This window comes from Phyllobates terribilis, unplaced genomic scaffold, assembly GCF_046119375.1.
Source record: "Phyllobates terribilis strain yellow unplaced genomic scaffold, ASM4611937v1 Scaffold_1__5_contigs__length_1240528914, whole genome shotgun sequence".
NCBI classification, from domain to species: Eukaryota; Metazoa; Chordata; class Amphibia; order Anura; family Dendrobatidae; genus Phyllobates; species Phyllobates terribilis.
The window spans coordinates 776,805,736-776,829,425 of record NW_027362761.1 but is presented as its reverse complement, the minus strand read 5'-3'; the positions used below and the strand labels follow the sequence as shown (position 1 = coordinate 776,829,425).

The 23,690-nt window shown below is 37.7% G+C and overlaps 1 protein-coding gene across 2 annotated transcripts in view; it reads right to left on the bottom strand.

Moving 5' to 3' along the window:
- Nucleotides 1-1,287: 1,287 nt before the first annotated feature.
- BMP2K (BMP2 inducible kinase) overlaps nt 1,288-23,690 on the bottom strand; it is a 309,977-nt gene continuing 287,574 nt past the window's right edge. Inside the window, exons 16-17 of one of the 2 annotated variants that reach the window (XM_073636997.1) lie at nt 19,359-19,460; nt 1,288-6,088 (exon numbers count right to left, since the gene is read on the bottom strand). In XM_073636997.1, the coding sequence (XP_073493098.1) occupies nt 4,695-6,088; nt 19,359-19,460 (1,496 nt within the window). In that variant the 3' untranslated portion in view covers nt 1,288-4,694. The remainder of the gene's footprint in view (nt 6,089-19,358; nt 19,461-23,690) is intronic. The other variant, XM_073636998.1, reaches the window with a different exon arrangement.

Here is a 23,690-nt window from a genome sequence, read left to right as displayed (position 1 = left end):
TGAAATACCCCATATATGGCTGTACAGTACTGCTTATCCATACAGCAAGACTCAGGAGGGACTGAGCGCTATTTGCCTCCTGGAGCACAGATTTTCCTAGAGTAGTTTGCAGACTTGAAATACAGAGCCCCTAAGTGCTAGAAGAGTAGAATACACCCCCCTCAAGTGACCCCATTTTGGAAATTATACCCCTTTGGGAATTTACAGATGTAGTGATGATTTGACTCCATGGGTGTTTTCCAGAAACAATCAGCAGTGGATGTTGCTGAGTGAAAATTGCAAATCTGTTAATGTAGTGCCCATACATTGTAGTGCCCAGTACTTTATGCCCAGCCTATGCTTCTGGAGGCATGCGCTGAATGGCTGGGGGTATAACGCAAACCTAGCCTCCGGTCCTGGGTCTCATATTGGTGAATCCCAGGTGCCTGCGCTGGGGGGATTCATAAGTCTTCAGTCACACAGAGTGACTGCAGACTTATCACGTTTGACCGGACAACCCCTTTAAAAACTTACTAAAACCATGCTGAAATAATGAGTCGAAAACCGAGTCAAAAACAGTGTTTTTTAGTAGCATTTTTTTCGATGTTGAACTGCTAACATTAAGGCCAAGAGCGATTTTATTCAGAACCGAATCTGCGTTAAAAAAAAATAAAATGCAGCATGCACTAGTTTCACCGATGTGTTGGAAGAGACTTGCCCATTCCAGTCTGTGGGTGTACAAAATAAAATTGCATTCCATACAAAGCCACAGTGTAGCATCCAATTGTTACTGATATCATTTTTTAAGATAGGAAACAGTATTTAGTCTTGTAAACTTTTAATCGCTTCTGAAGTATAAAAGCGGGTGCTATAAGGATGACAAATGAGAAAAGAAAAATTGAGCTTTTTGTTTATGAAACTTGGATGATTTTGTTTTATGCTGGTGTGAACCTATCCTTAGGAACAGCTCCATGAGTCATAGAAATGATATATGTCATTCTATTTGTTTTGCATCTATTTTACCACCTTCTGCATGAACAGGGTAAGAAGAGCCTGCGCTTGTGTGGTAAGTAGAATAAAGTTACGTTGGTCTCTTTTTTATGCAAGGAAAAATAAATACATTTTAAATCGAAAACCCCTTCTAAGAATATTATTTAGAATGAATACACATGAATTTCACTCGCTGAAAACGAAGATCCATTTCAGAACTATTTTATTAAAAAACAAACAACAGGGTACAATCTTCTGCATGTCCTACATCTAGTATAATCCAATTAAACACATATTTGACTAAAATATGCTGAATCGTTAAAAAAAAATATCGTCTGAGTTCCTTATTGCTATTTCCCTTTGCAAAACATTACTTTTGGAAGAACTAAAACTGGACGTATACCAGTTTGTAATTACTATTTTTTTTCTAATTTCTGGGGAATCCATATCTTTTGCTCCAAAATGTTCTCATATGACTTTAATAGATATAAAACGCAAAACTAGTTTGTCAGAATACAAAAATAAAAAAGCACAGTCTAGGTACATTTGAAAAAATGATGCCAGTGATCCAGCTAAATGATGTGAACTATAAAATCTTTATATTTTTGTGGTATACTCCATAAAATGATTCATGGTTAATTGTTAAATTGGGATTACTAGAAGACCAATGCAACCTGGCAGAAATAGCCCATTATAATATTTTAATAAGGGGCTAATTTTAAAAATTCAGTGTGAAATGCTGACAAAATAATCTATAATTATAGATTATTTTGTCAGCCTTTTGCACTGAACTTTTAATACTTGCTCCATATTTTGTCAGTGGCCAAAGTTTTGTCCCATTACTTAGAACAGGATATTCTCCATAGGCTTCACTGACGTCTATGTGAAGAATATAGGGCCTGATTCATCAATCAATTTGGCTTATCTTTCAGCTGATGTTCACACCACAAGAAATGTACTGCAGTTGACCAGAGAACATTTCTTTTGTAATCTTAGTGGTGTAAATTGAGAGGAATTTATCGGACATGCCCCCTCCCAGCTAAGCTCAGCCGACTTTTCAAAAAATTGATGGAGCTGGCCAGAAACTGCCAAAATTTTACTTTTCAAATTATTTTACAACAGAATTCTGACAATAACAGTTTAATGAATTGGCCCCCTAGAGTTATAAATTCTAGAAACAGACCAGTATAGTCTATGGGCTTAGCTGGGCTGGAAATGTAGCTTATGCAATCCTTTTTCTAATTTGGGACTTCTCTTCTTGGTTTTTACATGTAAATGGCCCAAAAGACAACTCAATATACAGAATATATCAGCATGGTTACACCCTCCTTAAGCCGGATTCACACATCCAACATTCGTGGTCCAGGTATGGACCATATATGAGGCTCTCTATTTCGGGTAAGGAAACAGGAAAGTCCAAGTGCAAAGTGTATATTAGCTAATACATTTGTACAGAATGGCTCTCTTGTGTAGGAATAAAATCATTTGTTGGCTATAGGAATTTTTCGAAGTACATACTGAGCGGAAACGGATGGTAAACTCTCCAAATCCTCCTCCTAATCTCAAAACTCCTCAAAATCTTGAAGTTTCTGCTCGAAAAAATTCAGCAAAAAGAATGTGTAGATAGCTTTTCAAAAGTTTTGAGATTTTCTGGAAGTACAGATACCTAGAACACAGACTCATAGAGGAACATGTTGTGGGGATGTTTAGAGTTGCGTTAGATAAGCTCTTTCCATGTTCCTGTCCTATTGCAGATGTAAAATGGGGCAATAACTGATTTTGAATGTTTTGAGAAATCTCTTGAACAAGACTAAGATTTCTCTTATTATTGAACTACTTGTAAGACATTACTATGGTATATGGGAATCTATGCAAAGCATGGAAATGATGACAAATCTTAACAGTTAAAAAAAATCTATTTGCAGAATCTGTGATGTGTATAAGACTATATAAGAGAATGTGGCATAATTTGCATTAAACTCAGACGTGTGTCACATTTTTCAGGTATAAGAAGTAAACAAAGTTATAGTGGTACCCTGGATATTGACTATAACACATTATGGTTTCCACATATCTTAATTACAATAATTTGATATAGACATTACACTTAAACTAATGATTAAGCAGATACACTCCGCAGTGGCTTTCCAGACAGTAACTTTTCATGACGATATATGTCACAAGTTGTAGTGGTATCAGGAAACCATACACAGTTCGTCTTTTAGTGAAAAATAGAATATATAAATGTAGAAAAATATTAATATAAAAACTTAAACGCCAATTTGACAACATTTATGTTTTAAAGTCTCCATATGATAACTTTAACAATTTATGACATACAGTGGATTCTTGGAGTGTGGCACACACAGTGGTCCTCCATTGTGTGTAATTCTTCTACTAATTTCATGTACTCTGTACAGTAGATGGTTTGAGCAAACTTTTGTTAAGGGGTTGTTCTCTTTCAAATATAATTTGTCCCTCGCAGCTGTACTCAACTTCCCTGGGTCTACCGGCAAGTCTCCGCCGCTGCTCACTGTGTCTGACATTGGCTGTGGCGCAGATGTCACCTTGACAGCCAGCATCCAATCAGTAAGCTCTGAGAGGGGCATTCCTCTGAACTCAGTGATTGGCTGTCAACGTGACATCAGAGCCGCAGCCAATGCCAGACAATGGGTGCAGCCACAGAGACTTACAGGTCGACTTGGGAAAATGAGTACAAGACATTTTTGTTTTTTAAGCAAATGCAGCAAGGGACAAAATATATTTGCAGGTGGAAAAACCCTTTATATGTGCCATATTGCATTTCTATGTTTTAGGCCACGTTCACACGTTCAGTGTTTGATCAGTATTTTACATCAATATTTTTTAAGTCAAAACCAGGAGTGGAACAGTCAGAGGAAAAGTATAATAGAAAGATGAGCACCACTTCTGCATTTATCACCCACTCCTGGTTTTCACTTACAAATACTGATGTAAAATACTGACCAACTACTGAACATGTGAACATGGCCTTATATGGGCTTCCACCTCTAATAAAAACACTTAACTACCCTTGATCTCATAAAATGTTTGTCTGGAATTCCAGAAACAGATGAGTGTGATTTATAGGCTGGTCTGGAATTGTAGCTTGTGCTTATACAATTAATTTTCTAATTTTGGGCTCCTTTTAATGGATTTATATGCAAATGACCCAAAAGGCAACTCAACATACAGAATATTTCATCATGTTACACCATTCTTAGGCCAGCTTCACACATACAATATTCATGGTCCCTGTGTGGACCATATATGAGGCCGGGAGTTCGGGTTAGGAGACACACAGCTAGTCTATACTCGAATCGTTGTACGTCGGCTTTTAGAAGTTATACAAAGAGGCCACTACAAAACAATATTGTTAAAAACCTGATGAAATCCGTCATTTTAGAAGGGTCATACACCTTTGTGTAGTTCTACAGATATGTATGTTATGCTAACGAATAAGAACTACTTCAGAAGTGCAAGTAACAAGGAGGAATGTGTTCTCTTGCGAGACATATATTAAAGCTATTATACTTTTGCCATAGTATTTAAAATAAAAATATAAATATGTTTCCAGACATTGTCTAGGTGTTAAAAATGTGCTAAAGAGTAAGATAATGCTTTCGTGTTATCGAAGACATCTGTAAAGTTTAGATTTAAAAAGGAAGTCGTATATAACAGCTTATATAGTCAATATAAATTGTATTCTACTGCTTTGAAGGAAAAGGAGCAGCACCAAATGGATCTAAATCTAATGCTTGTGGTGGAGGCTGCTGGCTTTGTTGTTGTGTTACACTTTGTATCACTAGTTCAGTGAAAGGCACGGCACCAAAGTCATCCATTTTGGCATTATCTCCACTGAGGTAGGCTCCATGCAGTGAACTCTGCCTTGGCCTGCCAGCTGCTGCTGGGTGATGATCTCCACGGTTGTCTCCAAGCCCATGATGTTGGGGTTGCCTCATATCTTGGGGATGGAAGGGTTTGGCACCAAAAGGGTCCACCATGCTTTCATCTGTTTGTAAAATACTGTTGTGATCTTTAACATCATTGAGAGAAATGCTAATGTTTTCCTTTGAGTCGGCTATAGTAAGAAATTCATTGCTGCTCTGTGAGTCACGTCTTCCTCCTTTTTTGTGACGGCGGACTTTTTCAGGAGTGCGGTAATTTGGCTTGGCTGTCTTTTTTGTGCTTGATGGAGTGCCGTGGTGACGTTTTCCATTGCCGTTCGCTGGTTCCTGTTTTGTGCGTCTCTGACGAGATGAAATTTTTTGCAAATTGCGTTGTAGCTTTACTTTTTGCTGGGACTCATTTCCAGCAATCTCTTCAAATGGCACCAAACCAAATATGTCCTCTCTACTGGATATCTTTTCTTCCTGCATGGGAAGAGGCTGAAAGGGTGAGAAACCAAAGACATCCACATTACCTGTAGGAAGAGGAGGTGTGATCGGACAATCTGGCATGTCTAATTTTCGATTAAAAGGTGCTTGAGAAAATACATCAAATTCATCCCTCCCTTTTTCATACATCATATTTGGTGCAGCTTCCTTTATGCTTTGTTCTTCTGGAACTTTTTGTGTATTAAGACAAAAAAATGGTATAGCCCCAAATACATCCAGCTGTGGATTAGACGACTGCTTCACATTGTCCATCCTAAGTGCCTTAGTGGTATTTTCCCTAGGTTGACTCTCAGTGGAACATGCTAGTTTATTTAGCTTCACATTGGATTTCTTAGTTTTTGTGCGGTCATAATCTGAATCTGAACTGTGCTTTTCTTCATCCTCTTCATCTGAATCCATTAGAAGAGGCCTTTGTCCAATAATCTCTGGCTCTGTGTCATTGTCTTCATGGAAGATGCCTTGGTCTCCAGGTAAAGTTTCTTCATCCTCTGGATCATCATCCTCGCTGCTCTTAGGGGAAGGAGGGTCTGACTCAAAGTCACTTTCAGAGTCTATGCCCTCTCTTGATGCCCGTTGGGAAGACTTTACCTGGACATTTTGCTGTTGTTTTTGTTCTTTCAGAGACGTGTTTTGCTTTTCATTTTTGGTTGATACTTTGGAATCTTCCAGACCTATTAGTGTGTCTGATATTTTTCCAAGTGAACCTATAATGAAATGAAAACAATTTAGAAACTACTGACTGCAACACAAATGATAAATATATTAGTACTTCTTACATATAATCTTCCAAGTAGACTGTAAACAAAAGAATGGCTTACATATTTAAGGTGTTTTAGAGTAGGTATAAGGATTTTTTTTTTCGCGTGTGAATGATTTGTAGCAGCTAACGGGACAATAATCTTTGCTCCATCTTGTTAGGCCTATTGTACACAGCACTTACTGTTGTTACTTAGGCCTCATTCAGATGTCCATTTTTATGTAAGTGTTTTCTCAGAGTCTATGGTGCTATTCACATGTCTGTGTCTTTTTGCAGACATGTGAAAAAATCAGAGACATGTCCGTTATTGATCCTAGTTACGGATTAAAATTACCTATAGAGGTCTATGGGTCCATGAAGATCATGGACAGCACACGGATGCCATCCATATGCAGTCCAAGTGCTGTCCTTTTTTAACACTGCATTGGGTAGGAGAATCTGTGCAATTATTTTTCTTTTCACATACAAGAACATCACTGAAAAAACACTGATGGTAAAAGCTGACACACTGACCAAACAATGATAAAAATCTGATCTAAAACACTAATGAAAATCGGTCCATCTTTTTCAGATGAAAAAAAAACAGACTTCTGAATGATGCCTTAAAAAAAGCTGTCTACTTAAAAAAACCTGTTCTTTTTAAGGGGTTTTCCACTTTAAAGAAAAATGTCCCCCAAACACTTTTATAAACATAACAAATAGAGTTCAGAGCGTGTTCAGCACTGCCAGCTCTCCGCCACTGCTCTGGTTTCAGTGTTTTGACTCCATCATTGACGTCACATCACCGCTGCATCCAATCACAGCACAAGCAGTGGTGATGTGCAAGGAGACCCTAGCAGCAGTGGACAGCTCTGTTTGCTGTGTATCTAAAAACGTTTGGGGTTCACTTTTCTTAAAGTGTAACCCCCCTTTAAATGGACTGTCAGCACAGGATGAGGGTTCAAGCCAAGTACAGGCGCTCAGTGCACTATGGTGTGGCCAGACATGTAAATACACCTTTCCTGCTGCTTGTTTTCCCTCTATCTCTGGCCTTCTCTGGCCATATGAAGCCAGCGCTATCAATCAAAAAGAAGGTGGTAGAGATAGAGGTAAAACAAGCAGGTGGGAATGTGTATTTAAATGCTTGACCCCACTGTGATCCACCGAGCGCTTGCACTAGGTTTGAACAGTCATTCTGTGCTGACAGAGTCCCTTTAAGTCATTCTGAAATAACATATATTAGCCAGAGCAGAAAGTTACTAGAAACAGTGTTTCTTGCAGGCAGGACCCAGCATTTTCTATTTATTTCAGGGAGTAGGGCGTAAATTTATACTGCGTTGGTGCTATTGCCAGGTTCCACTACAAACTAATTTTATCGCTGAGAGTCCAAGCAGCACAATACCCTGTGATCAGAGTTGGGTAACCCTTCTAACAGCAAAGAATTGTTAAAAAAAGAAACTTTAAAATTTTGTCATTTTTGTAACACAAAACTTTTATGGTTTCCCCCATATATGTCACTGGAGAAAATAATAGTATAGTATAGAAGATGATAGTATACAAAACATGTTGCCTTATGGTCTCTGGGAAAAAAATCACTAATCAAGGTGTCCGGCAGCAGATTTCTCCTATGTCTCCTTTGAAAATGCACAGCCATGTATGTGTGGAAGTCGGGGAGATAGCTGATTGCTATTATATTACACAGAAATATTAAAGTATATTTTGTCAGAGTAAAACTGACAGGCAGCTTATTAGACCATACTTTTGATAGGTTCTATTCTGCTTTCATACATGGCAGACCTGGGGTGGCATTGGTGGGTCCCCCGGCTCTCACAGTACCCCCCATTGGCAATGCAATCGCACATAGTGGAGTGACATCAGGAGCTTTCTCTCTGTCTAACCACTTTGATGGATATCTCCAATCCTGGCTGATGGCATGGGCAAAGGAGTCAAGAACTATGTAATTCATGTGATATAGAATTACAAGCTGGAAAGGGGGTTAAACGTGATACACTATCGCACTTTAAAGCATACTATCACTTACTATATTGTGTCTTGGTAGAATTATAACCCAAAGATAATGTTGCTTTTAATAATGCATGAATGCTTGCAGTATGAAAATTTGCAATCCAATTTAATTTCTATTGTTAAAATGCATTAAAAATAAAGAAACTTTGCCATAGGTCTCAAAGACACATTTCCTATCAATTTGATTCTATTGTTCAAATGTGGATTTATGTGTCTCCATTATAAAAGACTAAGAACAAACCTGGGAGACCGAATTTGCTGTTCTATTCCCTTTCTTCATGCTACTACTGTTTACTAACATACATTTGATTGGAGTACAGAAGGTAAGAATATAATGGAAGGAGAGTGTGACTACAGGATCCGACTACATAAGGTTTATTTATGAACTACTTATGGAGAACAGAGTTGCAGAAAAGATGCATTCCCAAAAACAGAAAGGATTTGATAATGAAGATCTGTAATGAAGTTGCATCATTTTTCATTTTAAATGTAAGGTGGAAGATAGTCTTCAAGCCAATGTTCCTGCAATTTCTAAAGAAGTAATTTGAAGGGAAAAAGTAGTATGAGTTTCTTGAGGGCTGATCTATACGTTATAATACTGTTGAATCACTTTTGGAAATCATGTACCAATCTTTAAAATTGCTAATGCTTATTATTCATTTTCTATTCTGAACAATATCCTTCCTAATGGAATATTTAATATTACACAATTGATAAAGTCTGCATAATAAGTATTTCATTGCTTTTACAATCTTGTTTTAACCTCTCACAGGTCCTCGATGTCCATCTGTAATATGGAAGAAAAGCACAATGGTCATATTGTGATCATGCGACTCATTCTCGTTTCTTTTATTATTAAACTGTTAGCTTTAATATAGCTCCACATTTGGTTTGCAGTATTAATAACACCAAGATTATAAACCTGCTTACTTTAGATTTCCCTGAGGCACAAGAACATCAAGCTGTACATTTGGTAGGATTCCAAACCGGAATCTCTTAGATTTAATTGGAAGCTCTAATATTTACATCTAGATTCTTGGTCCTATCTCTGTCAAAGGACATTCAAGTCATTAACTAAGAATTTGCAATATTCTTTCTTCCAGCTATTTTTTTTCCGAATACTTTGGTTATGATTTGACAGATTCAGAATATTCTACAGCAGAATTCTGTCCTATGCATCTAGATGGGATAGTTTTTTGCTGAAATTTTGCAAACACAATTCAGAATTATAGGGTAGATTTATGCCATTGCAGTGTTATTTCTAGGACTGATTGAGTCATATGGCAGGGGTCTCTGTACAGTACGAGTATGTCCAGGCTCCTCACTTCTCTATATGCCACACGGAACATTTCTCAAACGAAGACTCATCCTTCGTTCTGCAGAAGCAAAGCTATAGCAGATAGTAGAATTCTAGCTTTCCCCTTCCATGGTGTGGCCCATGGCCCTGATCTCTCGTTTCCAGACTGTCGTGGAGCTTAATGCCTGAAGCCACCATCTTTACAAGTTAGTGCAGGGATACAAACAAAGGTAATCTTACCTCCACGGTTACATAACACCATGTATCTGGAAACTGGAATTGATTATGTTTGATCTCTGACTGCTGTTATTTGTCTCACCACTTTTTCTTTTCATATACATCACTACTTTTGTGTGTTGTGTTTGTGTGCTATCCTTTTTTTTTCTTTCAAAAGCTGCTTGTTCTTGATATGCTATCTTGCTCCATAGACTTCTTTAGGGGCTCGAAATTAAGATTTTTCTAGTGTTTTTTTGAACAGCCTACATAAAAAACAAGTTAATACATTTGTTTGTATTTGTAAAAAGCCCAAAAAAAACAAAAAAAAAAACCATCCCATTTCCAGTGCACAAACTGAGTAAAGTTTAGCCAAATTGTATAGACTTTCTCTTATAACAATAAGAATTTCCAAAACAGTGTTAAACATGGGTAAACCTTCCTGAAATGTTTAGCTTCTATAAAAGACTGAAATATAAGTATTGGTTTTCCTAAATTATTACAGTTCGTTCAAGCAGCCAATGTCTTCCTTGATTTCATAAATGCAGCTTTCACTGGGCGATTATTAAAGAAAATATGAGAAAATATAAGTGAAAACAATTTAGAGTCAACATCTGCTGACAACGAAGGGCTTAAATTTCTCCACTTATAATCACGTCTGCAGCCTTTCAAGGACAATTGCTCATCCCTCCAGCAACAGTCAGGGGAACATCTTTAATCATACAAGATCATCCCAATCTTCAAGGAAATGTTATGTTCTGATGTTCTTTTTCCCAACATCCGATTAAACCTGATTAATGCCTTGCAACCAGTAATTACATGCCTTCTGCTGCATCGTCATCTGGGGGGTGGGAGCAACAAGCTTTAGGTCTTCTCTCAATTGGTAACATACTGATACCATCTTTTCACAGCAATTGGCCACATGTCAGGCTCAAGGATTACCGAGACAGTTCACCTAAATCTACACAATTTCTTTGAGGAATGGCGGAGAAGCATCTGCTCAACATTGCTGGAGATTTGTGGCACGGATGCTGCCGGTTTTCAAGACACACAAAGACTGGAAATTAAAAAATGTCTCTGAGGTTTATATTTTGTAATATAAATCTTTGATGTAGGTCAAGCATAAAATACACAAGATCATTAAGACGACTGTTTGTTCAGAGGGTTTTAAGAATTACGCGCTCAATTTCTAACATAGGAGATGGCAAAATAAATTGGTTTGCAAAAGTATTATTTCATACAGATGCACTTTGTCACATAATAAATAACTGACAGTGAATGAGGGTCTAGTATGTCACTAAAATTTACATATTAAATTAATATATAAATATTTAGAAAAAATAAAATTTCTGTAATTTTTTTCAGTCCCACTAGGGGAAACGGCAAGTCATACAATAACAAGAATTGAATGCAATTAAGTATTTTAGTTAAGATGACTACAAAATAAAATAAAATAAAAAAAAAAAGTAAAGAAAAAGTTAAAAAAAAAAGGAGAGGAGAAGTTACATACTTAAAAATACATTAGATTTCGTGAACCAAAAACAAGGCCTCCAGGAACTGAAATAGTGGTCAATTCTATTCTGATCCTGGGCAAAACACTTCTCCATTCTGGATATGTCAGAAAAGTATTTAACCAAAAGAAGGAGCTTGTGTGGTTTTCCAATGGCGCAAACCTTCCTTCAGGGAAAAGACAGAACCTGTTAAGGAAGGATAAAAGGGCCAAGGCCAGGGACCAATGTCTGGTTTTAGAAACATGTTTAGTTATTTAGGTCATTAATAGCCAGCCAAAAAGGAGCAATTTCCTCACATCTCTCCGTCTCGTATGTGCCTCTTTCTTTTCCGCATCTCCAACAGAGGTCACAATACTGAGGATAATAGGTATGAAGTAAGGTAAGGAGAGAATTTTATCATTTTTTATTGCAATTTTCAAGTAATAAATTTGTGTAAAAGAGCAAAGGCCTTACTTTAAACCTCTGGGGAGTAAGTCTCTTGTAGTTCAGTATCCCAGGCGATTAAAATTGGACAGATGTCATGGCCTCTACCAATCTTAGAAGCAGTCTGTATAGAAGCGACACCAGTTGAGAAGGAGGAGAGGACAGCCTCATTTCCCTGATATAGCCCATATCTGGAGGAAAGGTGTTGGGGAGACAACTTCGCCTGCTAATTACTAGCGAATATCCTACAACAAATGGCAGCTACTGACTGTTTACTTTCGCCACCGCTGCTATATGATTTATGTCATAGCGCTTGTACCAGAGAGTATGGCACTAATTAAAAACTCAAAGTAGCCTCCCCAACATCTTTCACCAAAATACAGGCTTCATCAGTAAAACGAGGCTGCTAATATCCTACAATAAATGAATATATACACATTTTTTATCTATCACTGACCAAGTCTATAATGTAGGTGCATTATTTAAATTATTTAACTTCGCTAATAACTAATAATGCTGTGACTTTTAGCAAGCAGTATATTGTAGTGAGCGTCTACAGTCCATTCACATTCTCCACTCCTGTCATATGATTTACAGTGCTATTTAAAAACTCAGAAGGATATAACTACTGATAGGGAATCTAGATTGTGAGCCCCAATGGGGACAGTGCTGATATTGTCTGTGAAGCAATGTGGAATTAATGGCGCTATATGAGTGAGTAAAATAAACAATTTAAAACGCAAAGTAGCCTCCCCAACATACAGTGCCCAGCATAAATGAATACAAAACCTTTGAAAAGTAAGATATTAATTAATATCTCACTGAACACAAGAATCATTTCCAAAATTTTGACAAGACTGAGTTTCATAGCACATTTTTAACAAATAACATGAACTTAACTTTAATAATATAATTTGCATTACAAAATCTTCAGTTTACTCAAATTAGTTGATGCAAAAATGAATACACCCCACATTGAAAACTACTACATCTAGTACTTTGTATGTCCTCCATAACTGTTATGGACAGTACCAAGTCTTCTGGGCATGGAATGAACAAGGTGGAGACATGTTGCAACATCTTTATTATTCCATTTTTCAAGAATGGCATCTTTTAGAGCCTGGAAGCTGGATGGAAAGTGATGCTCAACTAGTCTCTTCAGAATTCCCCATAGGTGTTTGGTTGTCTTTATATCAGGAGACATACTTGGCCACTGAATCACTTTCACCCTGTTCTACTTCAGGCATGCAATGAATGACCTTGGATGTGTGTTTTGGAGTATTATGCATATCTACCAGGGGCATAGAGTGATGGTAGTATTTTCGCTTCCAATATAGAGCAGTACATCTGTGAATTCATGATACAATCAATGAAATGTAGCTCACTGACACCAGCAGCACTCATGCAGCCCCAGATAAGTACACTGCCACCACCATGTTTCACTGTAGACACCATGCTTTCTTCTTTGTACTCCACATGATTCTAACGCCATACTGTTTGGAAGCCATCAGATCCAAAAACATTTATCTTGGTCTCAACACTCCAGAATATAGACTGTTCTTTCGTTCAGTGAGATATTGATTAAAACCTTACTTTTCATCGCGAGTGTACTCATTTACGCTAAGCACTGTATTTCACCATAATAAAGGCTCCAAAAGGGAAATGAGGATGCTAATTAGAGATAGTGACTTACCAAAGGGTACATCTCTATTTCAAAACTCAAAATAACTTCCAGAAAGCTAACATAAGTGTACCATAAATTCTGGGGGGGGTATTATACAATTAAATGATATAGTGTGTATCTCCCTTCTTGTTCAATTTGATTACTTTATTAGATTATAATTAAAATACAAAACAAACACCATAAGTATATAAAGAAAAAAATCTGAGAAAACATTCTGAGACTGTAGAACCAGAAGAATGCGATAAGGGGGTAAAATTACCCTAATATACCCTATTACTGATAGCTATCTATCCACGGAGATTGGTACCCTAGTCGTAAACACAATAGTAGCACCCTTTCTCGACTGTCGTCTCTCCCTGTGCTGATATCCTATATATCCCTAAGGTTATGGGAAAATACAACAGGGAGCTATCACATAGGAATGTGCCCTCAGCACAGATACAGTCCTCAGATATTCTAGATATCGTAATTGTAGGAAAAGGATATCCAGTTCCCGCAGATAAAATATATTTATATCAATAAAAACATTATCTTTAATATATGCCCTTAAAATAAAGGATTAAAAATATGAAACACTTGGCCTACGCGATTCAAGCGATGTACGCTCCTAATCATAGCCTACTATTGTTCACCTGGGAACCGGCCCAAGGCTTCTTCTGTGCACCGCAGCCATTGAGGACTCCTTACTTGCATCTGGTGATCTAATGTGAACATCTCTCTCTTCCTTGCTCATTATAGATAGCGAACAAGAATAAAAAACAAAAAAGGTTCAGTATAAATGAGAAAAATAATATCAGCAATAGAAAAAACAAACCAGACTTATCTGGAAACGTGTCCATTCATTGATCGATCCAAATCAAATTAGATCTTGTTGCAGCAACTTCAAGGGCCTCATTCAATTCAGAGGGAAGGCATCAAGGCGTCACTTGTGGACTGATGACAATGAATGGACACATGTTTATATTGATGTCTGGTTTGTTTTTTCTATTGCTGATATTATGCCAATCTCTGCGGCTAGGTAGCTATCATTAATTGGGTGCATTAGAGCCATTTTACCGCCTCATCTCATATTTCTGGTTCTACAGTCCCAGAACATTTTTTCCTACATTTTTCTTCATATAGTTATGGTGTTTACTTTATTACATTATAATTAAAATACAAAACAATCAATTTTTACAAGAAGGGAGATGCATACTATGTTGTTTAACTCTATAATATCCCCCTAGATACATACTATGTTATTTAAATGGGTGATCTGAAGGTAAAATAAATTTTAATCTAAATCCCTATCTATTTAGTGCCAAAATCTAAACTAATTTCTTATATGCTTGCATTAAAAGTCCCAACTGTTCCCTAACTACACTATCTAACAGCTATTGCATTTTCCCCTACTTACTGTGTGGTGACACAGTTTGAGTATGCCAGTGCATCCTGGGATACTCAAACAAAGAGTCATCAAGGGACAGAGGCTCACTGCTGCAGCCCCTGCCCCCTCCCTGAATCGAAGTGTCATCCGTGGCGCTCCTTTCAAGCGTGGGGCTAGTCCCTGCATGCTATCATTGTGCGATGTGCGCAATCACAGCTTGCTCTGTGTTGCCGGCTCAGATCAGTAGTAATGAGCCGACAACACAAAGCAGCGCACACGGTCAGTGCACGTTGTCAGGATACCCAACGTCCAGAGAACAGTGACGTTACTTGCGTGGGCGGCACTGGTCTCTAAACGCAACACAGAGTGCACTGTGATTGTGAACATCTCACAATGACAGCGCACACAGACAAAGCAGGGACTAGCCCCACCCCTGAAATGAGCGTCACTGATGACTCTTCGATTCAGGGAGGGGGAATGGGCTATGGCAGTGTATTGAACACATCACAAATAAAATATATTACTAAAAGGTGCTATAAAAGCACCCATACCCTGGGGTTATATCTACAACTCTGGCAATACGGTTTCCAATCATCAATTTAAAAAGCTAATTAATTAGTGCTCCAGTATTGCAATAGTATAATTGATAATGCAGAATCAATAAAAATCACTACTATCTCTTGCTGTTCACTACCAATTAGCTAAAAATCTAAATGACTAATAATTAACAGCCTTCAATAGGTTGGTATATACAGTAGTTTTCAAAATAGTAGCAGTGTGTTCAAAAACATGAGTTAAGCACAAAATCTTTATACTAGTTTATAATTTTTAACTACTTTACAGAAATAACAAAGAATGAACATTGGGCTGTTCTAAAACAATAGTAGTGTCTGCATTTGTCTTTACAAACCCACAATATGTACTCTTTACTCTTTTTTTTTTTAGGATATAGCATTCCTGTGAATCACTAACCTAATGTTTAGTTGTATAACCACATTTTTTTAGAACTGCTTCACATCTATGTTGCATAGAGTCAACCAACTTTTGGCACCTGTCAACTGTTCCAGCCCAGGATGCTTTGAATACATCCCACAATTTTTTGGCATTTGTTGGCTTTGCCTCAGAAACTTCATTTTTGATGTCACGCCACAAGTGTTCTATCGGATTAAGGTCTGGGGATTGGTTTACTGGTGTGTTTATGGTTGTTGTCTTGTTGAAACACCCATTTCAAGGGCATATCCTTTTAAGCGTAAGGCAACATGACCTCTTCAAGTACTTTAATATATGCAATCTGGTCCATGATCCCTGGTATGCGGTAACGAAGTCCGGCACCATAGTAATAGAAACATGCTCATATCATGATGCTTGCACCACCATGCCTTCATTGTCTTCAGAGTGTACTGTGGCTTGAATGTAGAGTTTGGGGGTCGTCTGATGAATTGTCTGCAGCCCTTGGACCCAAAAAGAACAATTTTACTTTCATCAGTCCACAAAATGTTTCTCCATTTCTCTTTAGGCCAGTTGATGTGATCTTTGGCAAATTGTATCTGCTTCAGTCCATGTCTTTTTTTTTTTTTTTTTTTTAACAGTAGGACTTTGCAGAGACTTCTTGCTAAGAGATTAGCTTCACACAGGCGTCTTCTAACTGTCACAGTACTCACAGTTAACTTCAGACGGTCTTTGATCATCCTGGAGCTGATCATTGGCTGAGCCTTTGTCATTTTGGGTATTCTTTGATCAATTCGAATAGTAGTCTTCCGTTTTCTTCCACGTCTCTCTAGTTTTGCTTTCCATTTTAAAGCATTGGAGATCATTATAGCAGAACAGTCTATGATTGTCTCCACTTCTTTATAAGTTTTATCCTCTCCAATTAACTTTTTAATCAAAGTACGCTGTTCTTCTGAACAATGCCTCGAACGAGCCATATCTCTCAGACTTTCAAGGAGAAATGCATGTACAACATGTACTGGCTTCACCCTTAAATAAGGGCCACCTGATTCACACCTGTTTCTTCAAAGAATGATTGACTTCAATTAGTGAACTCCACACTGCTATTATTTTGAACACACCCCCTTTAAATTAATTATTCAAGTACACAGACTCAAAACCTGCAGATCATGAATGCCGAGTCTGTTGGTTTTCTTAGAATCTACTGCACCAACTGCAAATCTGTATTCACTACATAGTACAATGTGCTGAGGACAATAAAACATAAAACTGATCAATGTAAATCAAAATTTATATCCCATGGAGGTCTATATTTGGAATATTACTGAAAATCAAAGTGTAAAATCAAATTACAGGCTGATCCAGCTTCAGTGGAAATGCTTCAAGACAAGGAAATGATGCTCAGTTATCGTTATAAGTCATATAATAAACTAGTGAAAAGAAGTGATAATGACCCTTACATAGCCCTAAATCCGCCCCTGCCTGACAGTGGAGGTTGGCACCCTCTTATCCTGAACAATGGCGCCCCCACTCCTCGACGGCTGTCGCTCCTGGCACTGTCCATCCCTGTTACCAGTAAGGGTGGGTTAAATGGAGGTGGGGCAGGTTATGATATATTTAATACACCAGGTGGTCAGACATCATAGCTACAGTAATACGATAGAAAGAGTAGCATAGATAAACATTTATAGGAACAATCAATAATTGGTCAAATTTACTAGGGTGTCAGAGTCACACATCTCTAGTCATAGGGGTATTTTCAATCCACACAACCTGTTAGAAACTCAGGATGTGGCACCATGTGTAGCTCAGAGACAGTGCTCAAGAGTAGTCCACTCTTGAGCCCTGTCTCTGAGCTACACGTGGTGCCACATCCTGAGGCCTCTGACTAGCTAAGTTACCTCATTTTCTTTTCTTATAACATTGCCTGTTCCATCTACTCCTGATGAACCTCATAGAGAGGAGAAACGCGTTGAGTTTCTAACACGTTGTGTTATATTTAATCGTTAAGTGTCACTTTCAGCAATCTGTCTATGGATGGATTTCACAAAAATACAGACAGTGGGCAGCAAATTAGCATAAAGTGAAACACTCAGTGACTGATACTTTAGAGTGATTTGTTGGCACAAAAACTTCACCTTTAATAAATCAAATTATCTGCACTTTTAAATTCAACCTCTCAGTATCATTTAGGTACTGAAACAATGGGCATGTCACTACACAGTATGTTAATACAATGCTAAATCTGCTCCTGGTTAACAGGTTAACTCCCGGTTAGCCACACGCCACTTCTTCCATTCAACTGGGTGGTGCTGAAGTGCTGAATAGGTGACAACTGAGCTCTCCTCACTGACAACCCACCCAGCAAATGTATATAACAGTATATTACTGCCTGTGAATGTGAAATGCACAAACATATGTTCAGGTACACCAAACTTATGCCCTCATAGTCAATAATACTAGACAGTAGATCAGGTGCTCAGTCAGTACTGTTGAGTGTGATACTGGGGCTCAGAGCTCAGATGTAACACCAGACCCAGCCCAAGGATGAGATTGAATTGTGTTTTGTAAATTAAAACTAGTTTTTACAATCTTTTTTAACTTCTAAGACAAATTTTTTTTACACATTCAACTTTCACGGTCACAGCACAGACACTGATATTTGGACATGATATGGGTCTCCTAAACCGAACGACAGCCTCATATAGCCTTATTTGGACTTCATGGTCTGTACTTGGACTGTGAAAGTTGCTCAAAGCAAGTGTTAGGCAACGTTCACACGTTCAGTATTTTACACCAGTATTTGTAAGCCAAAATCAGGAGTAGAACAATCAGAGGAAAAGTATAGGAACACGTCACCACTTCAGTATTTTTTTATCCAATTTTTGCTTACAAATATTGATGTAAAATACTGACCAAATACTGAACGTGTGAACGTGGCCTTAAACTCATGCTTGATTTGCACTTACTGCCAGTTATCCCAGCTGATCGGACCTAATAGCAAGGATCTCATGGAATCACTTTGGGACTAATTCATCAAAGCTTTCATGCCAGGATTCTGGTGTAAATGGTTTAAAAACTCAGAGTTGTGCCAAAATTTTGTGACTTTTGACATTTTCTCACCAGTTTCTCCCAGCTACAGCTTGACTAATTCATGACTAGAGTAAGATTTCTGTCATGGTGCACGGAGGGGCATGCCACTCATCAGAGGCTCCAGATTCATGAACAAGAACATCTGACTTCAACACGCCCCCCTCATCAAGACCGGTGTGAATAATGACGGTCTTGATGAATAGGGCCCTTTGTGTTCAGCTCATTTGAATGAGTCCCGTTCATCCAAATTGGAGAATCCCTTCAAATTCTATAAATAATGTCAATATTAAGAACATTGGACTCCTTGTACAGCATGTGATGGACTGTGGTACTTTTTTTTAAAAAAAAAACCTCCGTGTATAACCGTATAAAATTTGAAGTCACAGACTTAAATACTGAATCTTAAAACGGTACGATCAAGGCCTTCTGTGGAGAAAACAGAACATCAAATTATGGACAACCCCTTATTCTTAAGACTCTTAAGTGTATATGTACCCAAATAGTCTTCATTTATTCCATTATATATGTCAGCAGTTAAAAAAAGACCCTCGATTTTCTTTACATTACTTCTAAGCATGAGATAATGAGTTGAGAAGCCAATAAATTATAATTACTTATGAATGAACTCCTAAACTTTGTTATAAGCATTCAGCCATTGTAGTAAACAGATGCACTTGCCTGAAGCAGAAATAAATGGAACAGAACCAAATGCATCTTCAGAATATTTGCTTTGTGAAGCAGGAATTGTGACTGAGCATGGCCTGCACTCCTCTAGTTTATCTGCAAAGGAAAAATGAAAAATACAACAAAAAATAAAATAAAAATGGAGGAATGCATGCAAGTATGGAACATAAAAGCAAAACCGAAGCAAAGCTAAAAAGTAGATATAAGCATCAATGAAAAACTTCAAGAGTGGCATGCAACATATAAACGCCTAAATTGTACTTTTTCGGGTACAGTGTATCCCAAAGAGACAAAAATTATAAATGAATGATATGCATCTACGTTTTGTGATCTGTTAGGGTTTCAGCATCAAAAAAATGTGATCAAAACTACACTCTGTGAATATGGTGCTTCCATTGTGAGTCAATTAACTCTTAGAAACTTTACATCCACGCGGCTTATAGAATATATTTGCGTCTGATGCTAATGTCAAAGCTAGTCTTCAATTAAAAAAAAGGATCCGCTTTTTTTTAAGGAAACGTTACCACTTTTAGTCACAAGCTGTGTTTTCTATTCTTGTACCGTCATTATTTTTTACTTTAACCAGGGCTGTGGAGTCGGTGTCCATTTTGGTGGAGTTGGAGTCAATATAAAATGGACCGACTCCTACAATATATAATAAATTGGGTACAGTGGTTCAATGCAGTTTGTGGGGAATATTTTTTCATAAGAATTTGGGAAAGTTATGAAATGTCCTATAAATGTCTGTCCTATTCTTGATCTAAGGGTCTGGACTTTTAGCTGAGATGAATCTGTGTTACAGTAAACTTATCACCTAAACATGAGCCATGAATGAAGGAGTCGGAGTCGTGGAGTCTGTGTCATGGAAATTGAGGAGTCTGAGGTTTGGCTTACCGACTCCACAGCTCTGACTTTAACATTTACATTTTAAAGATTGTTTCTCCATATTGGAAATGAACCAACAGATAAAGGGGGATATCTGATGGTAGCATGGGCCCTGACTATCATAGTGGTTATTAAAAAAAATTATAAAACATGCTTATTTTGTAAGTAATGATTTATTAACATTTGGAAATCACAGTCATGCAACCTGGCCATACATGTTCAATCACACAATCGGCAACGATTGAGTGACCTTTCTGGAAATATTAAGTCCAACTGTTAGACAATAAAAAAATTGTACATAACCAATTTCATTTCAGACAACTGAAATATTAGACTGGAGCGTTAAAACGATCATCCATTTAAGCTTTACCAGAAGAATGATCATTTTAGTTGCGATAGTTCATTTTCAGTATCTAAAGTGTAATGCACCTTTAAGCATAAAAATGTCATATCTAAACTTAGCAAAACTTGTTAATGCCACATACCGCTCTCTAAGCGGCAGCATAAAAGAGCTCACTTTTTACTAATCTAGTAGCTATTCCACTTTCCATTTCCAAATAATCCAAAATTCATTAGAAAATCTTCATACTTTATCCTAGAATTAAGGCTCGTAGTAACGACCGTATTTTCAGTCCGTGTGCGATTTGGCAAAACATCAGATTGTACTTAGACCAATGTTATTCTATGGGGCCGTGCGCATGTCTTGATGAGTACAGCCCGATTGTCACAGACAAGATGGAGACATTTTTTTCCCATCTTCACCTCATCCGAGAAATCAGATCACACTGTTTCCACACTCTGATCAGACCCTCGACCCGATTCTCTCGGATGAGAAAAAAATATTGTCGTGTGACCCTAGACTTATTTTGAAAAATCAGTTTTCCCTATAGCAATCAGATTACAACTTGATTTTTTTTCAATACAGGCTTTCAGAATATATAATTGCTTACTTTTGGAAGCACTAGCACTTTTCTTACAATTTTGTTTTTTTTTACTATTTTAATACTTGAGGTCCATTGTTCCCATATGTAAAAGCAAGTGCAAACAAACTGACAAAAGTGCCCATCACTATGGGGTTGTTATTGCTTAGAATTGATTCACTTTGTGGCCAACATTAGCTTTATGCCTGACATATTATACATGTATATAGTAAATGAACTCAAATGATGTTGTAATACAAAGGCATTTAACAAAACACAATGAGAGAAACACTTCTTTACATTAAAAAAGATCCTTTTAATTTTCAGTAAAAATACAAGACAGTTGCACAAAGTTTGTGATAATATACAATATTGCATTGCATTTTGCACATCAGCAGTGTAACACATTATACAGAGAATTAATCCTATCCGACTTCTAATGTTAAAATGTCAGAGTCATTAAAAGTGATTTCTCAAATCCATTTGTCAAAGAGCCTGCTAAAATTTGGAAAAGCAGGGCTTACCCTCTTGCAAATAAAGGCCGTCTAAAAACTACCAGTACTACCAGTACTGGGACTGTACATAAACCTATTACCCAACATTCAACATGTAAAAACTACAGACAACTTTGGGTTATGACTATTTTGATACTGTGCAGAGTCTGGAAAACAACTTGTACTTCAGCTATACTTCCCATGGTCTGAACATCTGCAGTGACTTCGTATTATAACAAAGCAGAATTCCAATAAAATCTGACTTACTTAGGAAAACCAATATTCTGTACAAGAAAATGCCGGCAGGATTATCAGTACTTACACAGAGGCCAGGATATGTTTGCTATAAATTTTGAAATATTGCAAGTGAAACAATTATGTAATGAAAGAAAAATCTCTCAGGTAACTGGAGAACTCAGTGACATGGTTATTTTCCATTTTTTCCTCTTCTTTTTATAAGAACCATAACTTTTTTATTTTTCCATCAACATAGCCATGTGACAGCATGTTTTTTTTAGGGCCAGTTATACTTTTAAATGACACCATTCAGTTTATCATCTGATGTACTGGAAAGCGGGGAAAAAATTACAAGGGTGGCAAAATTGAGGAAAAATTTTTTTTCCATGGTTTTTTGGGTTTTTTATTTACCATGTTCACTATAAGGTAAACTTGACCTAGCAATATGATTCTCCAGGTCAGCCTGGCAAACAGGCTATCTCGGCATGTGTCACAGCTGTCTTAACAGCCGTGACACTTGCAGGCGCAGCGACAATGAGTGAAAAGCCGAGCATGCCAAAATACTAGGCGAGCACCTGAGCGTGCTCGCCGAAAGGGTTAACGAGGCATACTCGCTCATCACTAAATAGGAAATATTGTATTATTTTTTCATTCTTTATATTTAAAGGGGCAAAAGGGGGGTGATTTCAACTCATTTTTTTTTCAATTACTCTTTAGTCTTTTTAGCGGGTTTGAGCCTGCAATCATCTGATCGCTTGTGTCATGTACAGCAATACCATAGTATTGCTGACTATACCAGAAATCACAGTCTCCTATGAACACCAGCCAGCAGCTGGTGATCATAGGAGTACTGTCATGACTGGCAAAGAGGTCTTCAGCAGACCTCAGTTGTCATGGCAATTCATCGGAGCACTGCGACAGAGTCATGAGGGGGCACAAGGAATGATGCGCATCCCTGTGGATGGAGCTCTGATCCATGCGCGGCTGTTAGAGGCAGTTGATGGCTGAACATCACATCTATTATCTGCAGGGAAAAAATGCAGGCTTAGTTCCTGAGCCCGCATATAACATGACAGTATTTCAAACGCTGGTAGCTTCTTAGCACCTGACCTCCCATGTACCAGTAGGCCCTGCTTGTTCTATGTCTGCATAGACTATACTGCTTATTTGTATTTTAGGAGACTTAAAATACACAGTAAACCTTGTATAGTAATTTGATGTTGAAAAATAAATCTCTCAGCAAGTAACACAGCATTGTATAATCTGTAGGTTTAACATATTATCCAGGTATGAGGATTTTTAAAGCATCGCTTCAAAAGGAACCTGTTGTATGATTCATACTATCTGAACCACAGACAACATGAATCATTACAAATGACGATGTTAGGACAAAACTATGGTTGAAAACGGGTCAGAAACAAGGTGACTGGTCGTGGATTTAAAGTACGAAGTACGTTTTGATTAACCCCTTACCGACTTACTGGTGCGTCATATGGTACTGGTACACACAAACTGAGCCCGCATATTTGCCAACAGATGATGAATTATTCAGCCATTATCTGCCTCTAACAACCATCAGTAGAACAAAATACTCGCTCCTGTGATAAAACAGACAGGGAAATGTGATACTTTACAGAGCCCCTGCTGCCTAGCCTGTAGCTTCCCCTTTCACTGGCCCCAGAACCTGTGGTATGTGCCGACCATAAACTGGAGCAGCTCTGCATGGAAAGACACAGCCATTACACAGTACACAGCAGGGGCACATTTATAAGATTATCTCAGCACAGGAA